Raw genomic sequence first — 9,250 nt, forward strand, 5'->3', positions numbered from 1 at the left:
CTGCAATCAAGTTCCTCTTCAGTTCAGATGCACATCACGAGCCTGTCAACTTAAAGTACTGAACATGCATCCAAAAAATGAAATACTTTTTTTTGCAAATCATTTTATTAAATCAGTATTTACAGGCAGTTGGAGTTCTCACTCTGAACTCAGCTAAATGCGTCCGTCTCCTGCTCTGCTGCTTAATTTCCTGAAGTGAAATCTCAGACAGTATTGTGAATTCTCCCTCTGGATATATTCAGCTTCATTTAACTACAGGAACAAAATTAACAACCAGGAAGTAAAGACGTGATACAGGAGGCACGAGCTGAATTCAACCATTTGTAAGAACTGTTCTATTGATGTGCACCACCGAATACGGCTTTATTGAGATCTCATCTATTGGGCACAATGGTCCTGGTCATATGGGCCGTCGCTACCTCTCTGGTTCACATACAGCTGTGTCTCCACGTTCCATTCTAGCAGATGACCATCAGTTACCCAACAATCACAGGGCGATGTTACCGTTTCCAACAGTCAGCCAAACAAAAACAACCGGCATTCATTCATCTTGGGACGTGGACATCGTTTCAGTTACATCTCACTGTATAGCACTGTTTCTAACAAAGTGCCAAAATACGGCCATTTGCTGTTTGAGCAATCGAAACCCGCTGGAAAAATACAATCTTAGTTTATTTCTTTCCGTCTCGTTCACTTGCACCTGAGTTCTCCTGCTGTACTGTACGCCAGCGAGAGACATGAAGAAACGAGGTGGAGACATGACGGAGGGGCTTGTGAAGCACAGCAGTGAATTCATTCACCCAACTGACCCTCCATCGAGCTGCTGCCGACACCACCTTCAAATAATAACATCTGAATTAACCGATATATACAGGTTGATTTTAAAAATGGGATTTTGGTTCATTTCGATTAAAATACTGCTCTGACATCTCATAGAAAAAGGCAGAAAAGCTACTTAAAAACAGACTTAAATCCACAATCTCCTTTTCATGTAATTTTTTTTTTCTTTTAGATAGAAATAATGAAGCGACAGTCCAAGGAAGACAGCTGAAAAGCTTATTTAAAAAAAAGAAAAAAGAAAGACGAACCGTAAACAGAACTTATCAGATATACAACTTGACACACATGATCCTTAGCCTCAGTTTTTAAAAACAAAATGGTAATTTACATATTAGGGGTGCACTGATAATGCTACCGGTTCAGTTAAAGGGCCGGTACCGGCTAAGTACTCGGCTTTGGTGGTGTGTTTACTGCACATCTGACACCACAAGCAGCAGCCCAGGATGTCAAACCAAAACAGTCATTTATATGAACCAAAGTATGAATGATTCCTATTTCATTAACATGCAGATGCTGTTTATTTTTTTAAATCTCAAAAAAATGAATACCGTTTAAAAGAACAGGTTCTTGGTGGTGTATCTGTAGATATCAGAGCATCCCTAGTATAGATAATTAAAGACAAGCAAGAAAAACTAAATAATTTTGTGAGCCAACATCTGAAAATTAAAAACATATATGTAAAAGATGTGACGGGTGATGTCTGGTATTATTACTGGGGAGAGGCAGCTCATCTCATTTTGCTATGGCCTGTCACTCCTCCTCTCTCTGCCATCCTTTGTCCAAGTCTTTGCTTCGGCCTTGCGGCCGTCCTGAGGCGGAGCCACTGGCCACTGAGGGAGGAGAGCGATGGAGGCGAGGGCCGTCTCTTAAAGGGATCATCACAGTGAGTCCAGAAGATGTCCATTATCACAGTGTCAACCGGGCTGGAGTGAGGAGAGAAGAGAGCACATTTCCATTTGACTTCCTCCTCGAGTTTCTCGCCTCCTGTCTGTTCCACACGATCGCACAGTGGGAAGAGTCAGGCAGCAAGTGCGGCTGTACTCGCGGCCCATTCGATATAATGGAACTGAAGGAAGGACGTTTTTAAGAATACAGTGCTGTCGTTGCTTTCTGGTGGCCCTTGATCTCTCTCTCTCTCCCCACAATGGCTGGGCGGCCCCAGGGCCCCCTTATCTGTGCTGTCGGAACCCTTGGGTGCCGTCGGGGCCGGCTGGCTGCCGGACAGTGTGATTGTTTGATCGGGTGTCATCTGAAGGCAATGTCGAGTTATTGCGCCCTGCCCTGGCAGAAAATAGGATGAAACGGGAATTCATTAGCAACAGCAGCCTTCTATGAATATTGTTAGGCTCCACCTCCCGTCAATCAAAACCAAGTCAAGTCTGAAGCTTATTTATAGTGTTCACATAATGTTGTTTATAGAAACTGATGTAGTTTCCATCTAATTCAAGATTGTAGTCTAAAAGTAGTACAGATGTTGGGAGTGAACACATTCTGAATCACAGGTCAAATAGAAAATAAACACTTTTTTGATTTTGAAATAAGAGTAATATACGACACTGTGCCTTGGTGATAAACACATTTCATTAATCATCAATCAAAGCATATTAATTACTGGAATCAAGGTGGATGGAAAGACTCAAATAATGCCTACTCATTTGCTGCCTCTCTCTCTCTCTTATTGGATACTTGGATCACAAAAAGTAAAACAAAGTTTTCAGCAACGGCAAATACACCAAATGCAAATGCACTTTGGCAAGGTGTTATCAGGCTGCGAGTAAAACCGCTAAAAAAAGTGAATATTTGTGGATTATTACCTGTCAGTGTTGGGTTTGTCCTGAGGCATCTCATCCGGGCAGGCGCTGCCTAGTATTCTCTTCCTGGCCTCGGCGTACTCGGCCTCGCGCTGCGCCAGAGACTTGACCTGTGGTGTGGGCCTGTTCGGATTCGAGGGTGATCCCAATGACCCGTTGCTTGCAGGCCGCTTCAAAATGCGTATCTGAGGTGGGGGTGCTGCTGGTAGAGAGTCGTCCTGTATCATCACGGTGGTATTCAATGGAGATCGTGGGGAATTATCACTGGACTCCCTAGAAGCAAACCCAACAGGACCCAGTACAACAAAAATTAGTGACGTGACAGACAGGAAGAGACCGGTGAACCGAGGGAGGCTTCGATGGCCAAAAGACTTGCGACAGAAATCCAAATACATACACGGTACAGCATTTCTGAAGAAAATTAGAAATATTATTGTCTTAATTATTAGGATACACACTACCATTGAGGTCACTTGAAAAATGTATCAATGGATGAAATAATTACTGTAATAATTTAAGTGGATTGTGCTTCCCTAAAAAAACACATTGGCTCTAGGTAGATCACCTGTATGGTAAGATGGAGAGTGGCTTTAAGTCACTGGTAAAACAAAAGTATTTTGTCCAGGTGTGTACTTTTAAACAAAACAGCATAGTTTTGAATGGAAATGGACGCAATCATTTTTAAAAAGTCACATATTTGGGCCACGTTTCTTCTACCTTTAAATGCCTTACTTTTCTTTCTGGCTGATCCTTGGCTTCTCTTCTAGCCGTCTTTCCATTTCCTGTTGAGTGAAACATAGCGCAGACATGTATTCATGAAAAGAAACAAACATGGTCCGACTGGTTTTGGGTAGAGAGAAAAGTGCGGCAAGTAGGTTAGTAAGCAAGTCTGAGAGTGGCTGGAAAGCAGGATTCAGTTACAAGCTATTTATAATGTGTAGCACAGCTGCCAAGGTGTAACAGAAAGTGCTCATATAGCCACATTAGCCGGATGATGTAGCCGGCGAAAAGTGTTAATTTAAGGTTTGATGAGGAGCATTTTATACGGACTTACAACATGAAGATGTTTTTTAAAATCTGTAACTTCAAACTGACGAGCGCCTGACGTCCACACTCGTTTCTTAGAGCCACGTTCTTGGCGTCACGAGCTAGCCACAGTCTGCCAAAACTACATCGACGATAGCTAATTTTAGCTAAATGTTACCAAATAGCAAGTGTGGCGTCAAAACTAGCTCGTCCCCGGCAAGTTAGTTGGCAACATGGCCGAAATGATTGCCCCAGAACAACTTGGTACAGGAAATCACCAAGCTGACACTTTACAGTAGTATGTAGAATATAAGCCAGGCTCCATTAAAATGTGCCAAATGAACGACAATCTAACGGTAGCCTAACCGCTGTCGTGCACATTTTGCAAAGTTACTTATCTCGACTTTCACGGTAAAATGTCGACCTACTAAACCGTTCACAACGCTGCTAGTCTTCGATCACAGAATGGTTCGGTTCGTGAATCAATGTTTAATATTAACGTTTTAAAATGATGCCGAATTTAATGTGAGACGAGAGTGTGTCGTGGAAGCGCCGTGAGACTTGTGAAGCGTTTGTACATTTGCCAAAACGTAAACCAACAGTGAACAAATAAATTGTTCACGTTAGCCATGAAATAAATCGCTAGCTTAGCATTAGCTAACGTCAACCTAAGCATTTCAACAGGGAACTCTTATTTCGTGGGTTTAGCTCGCATCATGTTACTACAACTGGTTCGTTACCTCGTCACCGTTGGCTAATAATCAGGCACATTGACGTTATTTCATTCGCTTCATTCACTTTGGCTCGTTAGCGTTAGTTGGCTAACTCCACGTTAAGCCCGTCTCGCTCGCGAGCTAGCTAGCGTTACTTGACGTTAGCTCGCCAAGTTTCTTAAAGCTAACGCTAGCTTTAGCCACATTGGTGGTTCGTTATGATAACTTCTAAAAGTAACCCTGCACATATAAAGACGCTACCGATACAATATTCACCTATAGTTTATGGTATATTGTGCCTTTCGTTATTTACCCCACTATCAGCAGCTTCCTCCCAACTTTCGGCGACCTCCTCATCCATGTTTCATGTTGCTCAGGCACGCTGGAGCTGGACGTCCTGGGCCGCTTCAGACCCGCCTCTCGACCGTCTTTGACATCACACTGACGGGTTTACCGCCTGATACCCCCCTCTGCACAGCTGGTTAGGAGTGGGGCCAAAAGTGGCAAGTCAACAAAGAACACATTTTGTGACGTTATTTTGTAAGAAAAAGTAAAAGATGCCTTTTATTGTTGGCTCTGAACATGTGATATGTGAACTATGTTTAAACCAGCGACTGATTCCTTATTGGCTGCGGCCCTCGTCCCTATTATAAAGACAAACGTGAATATCGAAATAAATTGGTTGCGTAACAGTATAAAAGAGTAAAATAATTATAGTTTGAAAAAAAAGTTTTGCATGTCTGCTTATTTCTATAATTATAATGCATCGTTAGATTATTCATAGTAGCCTTTCATGTTATAGCCCATCCTCCCATATACCTTTGCTATTCTAACTTTTAGATGTGACAGACGGATTCTAAACTACAATACTGTTGCATTTCCTTTTTAAAATTTAATTTTTTTTGTCATACATTACATTCACACGAATAGAAAATTTAAAAATTAAAATCGAGCAGATTAAATTATTTCATTTTGATATTGAATTATGCTCCCTAATACAGGTTACGTTTTATGAAAAACAATAAAATGGCAATATTTTTGGAAAAAGACAAACCTCATGTGTAAATGTGAGCATATTAACGAACGACACACTGCAGTTATGATTTTGTGACTGTAAATCTCCTTTTAAAAAGTCAGGTCAAATTAACATTGTTTCATCAAGCATTCCCTCAGTTTTGTGCCCTCAGTTTGGACACATGGGGGCGGTGTGGGTTTGTTGGACCACCGCTGATGTGTCCGTCAGATTTAGTTCAAACAACACAGCGTCAGTGCAGGTTGAATGAATGAATCTGTTCACTTCTCAAGGATCTAATGAAGTAAGGTAGACCTTCTGTAGCATCATACACATATTTGGTTTACATGGTATTGTAAGAATAATAAAAAGTGACTGGCAACAAAGTGCATATGTTTTATTAACTGGACTCTGTACATTGGCTGACTAGACGGTACTGGTTACACACATAAATGTTGTTTTATTGCTACCGGAGTTATATTTGCTTCCTCGTTATCAAATTTGTGTCTTCTGATAAGAGAGGACTCAAACCCTGTAACAGGGAATTGGAGCAGATATAGTTGAGCTGATATGACAAAAAAAAGAAATGAACTTCATTACCCAACTGATGTTTATGTCAGCTGTTCTTATGCGTCACATTCTCTTATAGTCTGAGTTTTTTCTGCTTTATGGTATGATCTAAGTATTTGGTTATACATATGCCATAATATAAATGTTTACATTATCAGCCAATTGCACTGTACAGAAGACTCAAGATTTGTTTTTGTAGGTCACGAGTTGAACCAGCCTGCAGACCTGTAAAGGTGTCATCGACGCTCTGATCGCTCAAGTCTGTCCTAAAACAATAGTCAGGTGCCCGTATGTACAATGAATTCAGTCCTTGTTTCCAAATCAGCCATTAAAAAAAGTCCCTTTCTCTTGCTCGTCCATCCATCCATCCATCCATTTTCCTCCGCTTATCCGGGGTCGGGTCGCGGTGGCAACAGGCCAAGCAGGCTGACCCAGACTTCCCTCTCACCGGCAACATGTTCCAGCTCATTCTTAGGGATCCCGAGGCGTTCCCAGGCCAGTTGGACGTGCCCAGTTGGACGTGCCTGGAAAACCTCAAGTGGGAGGCGTCCAGGAGGCATCCTAATTAGATGCCCGAACCACCTCAGCTGACTCCTTTTGACGCGAAGGAGTAGCGGCTCGACTCCTATCTCGCTCCTGATGACCGAGCTCCTTACCCTATCTCTAAGGCTGAGCCCGGCCACCCTACGGAGGAAGCTCATTTCGGCCGCTTGTAGCCGCGACCTTGTCCTTTCGGTCACGACCCAGAGTTCGTGACCATAGGTGAGGGTAGGAACGTAGACCGAGTGGTAAATTGAGAGCTTTGCCTTCCGGCTCAGCTCCCTCTTCACCAAGACGGTCCGGTGCAGCGCCTGCTTTACTGCTGCAGCCGCACCGATCCGTCTGTCGATCTCCCGCTCCATCTTACCCTCACTCGTGAACAAGACCCCGAGATACTTGAACTCCTTCGCTTGAGGTAGGCACTCCGTCCCTCCGTCCTTGCTCGTCCAGTGTAACTCAAAATCTTTGTTTTATGCTACAAAAAAATCGAAAGTTTCATTGAAGCTTTAGCAGTCTGAGTGAATCAAATCAAGCCGATATCTTCCAAATGTACAGCCTTTTTTGAATGAAATATCTTGTTTGTATTTCCACAGACAGTGTTTTACCATTGAGCCGTGGTGGAAGATGGACATGTAACAAAAAGATGGAATTTGGCATTGAAGAGATTTCAACATTGGAGGATTTGTCTAACTCTGACTCGTGACTCATTTTATCTTCAGATAAACTTTGGAATGCATTTTTGCACAAGTCGAGGACTCTGGATTTAGATCCAGTGGGAGCCTGTTATGAAGAGATCTATCCTTGAACCTATCCTTTGATGACCAGGACCACACTTTGTTGGTTCAAAAGTCTTATTTGAAAAATCATATTAAATGTTCTCTGTAATATGTTGTAGGAAGACCCAGATGAAGGCCACGAGCCAAACAACAAACTCATAGACGTGACTTAAAATGTTAACTTTTTGTTTGCAAAGGAAATGTAAATAATACACAGACTGTGAAATGAAGTGGTATGGTGTTTATTTTAAATGCAGGAGTGATTTTTCATTGCAGAGCAAATCCATTTCAACAAGTCAAAATCAATTGTTTTGTTCTTTTTGTTGTAAAAACTGGTTTCCATATTAAGTGTTAAGCTCAAGATTTCCTGTTAATGAAGTCAGGATTTCTGTTTGTAAAGCTGTTTTATAAACTGGTAACCAAACAGAGTTTTAGCTGAAGGATTAATATCATGCATTGCATTAATACTTAAAGACACAAAAGACTTTGAAGTTGTATGTTGGCTGCTGAATGGCTACTGAAACGGAAAATCGTTCCTTGCAGATCATCATAATTAAAAGGACTTTTAATGCTCAACCAGCTGCAACATTGGCCCCTACAGCAGTGAGCGCTCTAATGAGACAAAAGAATAATCACACTAGTGATCCTAAAGCCAATGCATGGTGATGGCAGTCAGGGTTTAACATGATGCAAGTCTCTGTGAAGAAAAGCAACAAAGAGACCTTTGCTCTGAACACTCAGATATTGAAATAGAAAATCAGGGCTCTGATGACAAAGAGGCTAAGAAAGGACAGAGATGATGATGATGAGACCCTTTTTAGTGATTCATATTTACTAAACATTCATTCAAAATGTCCGAGCTCTTGTCTCTTCTGACAGTCTCCATCATGAGCACTTGTGGACGTAGTATCCTGTCACGTATCCTAGAATGTAAACGGACACCAGTGCAGCCAAAGCTCCTGCTGCCTTCACTGCGACTCCCAAGCTGCCGTGACACACTCTGTTGTAGATCCTGTGAATGTAACAGAGAGCGAGACAGAGAAAGAGTCAGGTCAACTGTGTTCATTCTAACATTATTTCATGACCTGGTTTCACCACATTGTCACTTTATTCTGACTATGAATATTTTACAAAGCTTAATTTCTTATTTAGCATACAAACGGTGTCAGGTTTAAAAGCTCATTTTGTATTTTGTGACTTGAGATTCATATTTTTTAACCCTGTCAAACTTATACATTAGTTGAGTCCATTCATGTCCCAGTATATGGTTTTATCATCTACATCTTCCTACGTCTCTATAGGTTTGTTCTTCAGTAGCATCAGAAAATCCTCAACAATATGAAAACGTTCTGTTTGATGGTTGCCGTCTCTTTGTCTCACCTCATCCCAGCAGACTGCGTTGCCTCTACGTTCATGTTGATGTTGTCCTCATTCCAGCGATCATATTGCACGCTGCCGGCACTGTTGGAGTCCATGAGGGAAGTCCTTCCTCTCCTCAGAGGTTTATCTGCTGCCTGGAATTAACCGATCACTCAACGCGTCACTGCTCAGCCTGGACACACAAACTGTCCATTAAGGTCTTTTGAGTATACATGGACAGAAAATGTTGAATTGAATATGGCATCATTATGTGTAGTAATGATGAGAATCAAAGGTAACTTACTGCTGTCAATTGCTGTCAATTGCTGTCAATTGCTGTCAACTGTTGTCAAAAGACCATAAAAAATCTGCATGCATTGCACAATTGGCTTTAAATAAAATGTAAACATGTTTTACATAATATGACATTCTAAATTACTTTAGGTGTCAATGTATCATGTCAGACAAGTATTCACAGCGTTTAATCAGTCTGGAGCTAAATCAGACCACATGACTGAAATAATCAGACTCAAAAACAATGATTTGATGTTTGTCACCCAAAGAACTAATCCCATTACATCCCTACATTCAAATACACTTAAT

The 9,250-nt window shown here is 41.6% G+C and overlaps 1 protein-coding gene across 1 annotated transcript; it reads right to left on the reverse strand.

The window, feature by feature from the left end:
• Positions 1-1,042: 1,042 nt before the first annotated feature.
• On the reverse strand, positions 1,043-4,849 carry szrd1 (SUZ RNA binding domain containing 1). The gene is made up of 4 exons (XM_076092714.1): positions 4,704-4,849; positions 3,384-3,433; positions 2,655-2,924; positions 1,043-2,121 (listed from the first exon to the last, which is right to left on the reverse strand). Exons 1-4 carry the CDS (start codon positions 4,749-4,751, stop codon positions 2,010-2,012), a joined length of 480 nt encoding a protein of 159 aa, XP_075948829.1. The 5' UTR covers positions 4,752-4,849; the 3' UTR covers positions 1,043-2,009.
• Between the last annotated feature and the right edge of the window lie 4,401 nt (positions 4,850-9,250).

The sequence above is a fragment of the Anarhichas minor genome, unplaced genomic scaffold (genome assembly GCF_050575085.1).
Source record: "Anarhichas minor isolate MPS153535 unplaced genomic scaffold, ASM5057508v1 ptg000003l, whole genome shotgun sequence".
NCBI classification, from domain to species: domain Eukaryota; kingdom Metazoa; phylum Chordata; class Actinopteri; order Perciformes; family Anarhichadidae; genus Anarhichas; species Anarhichas minor.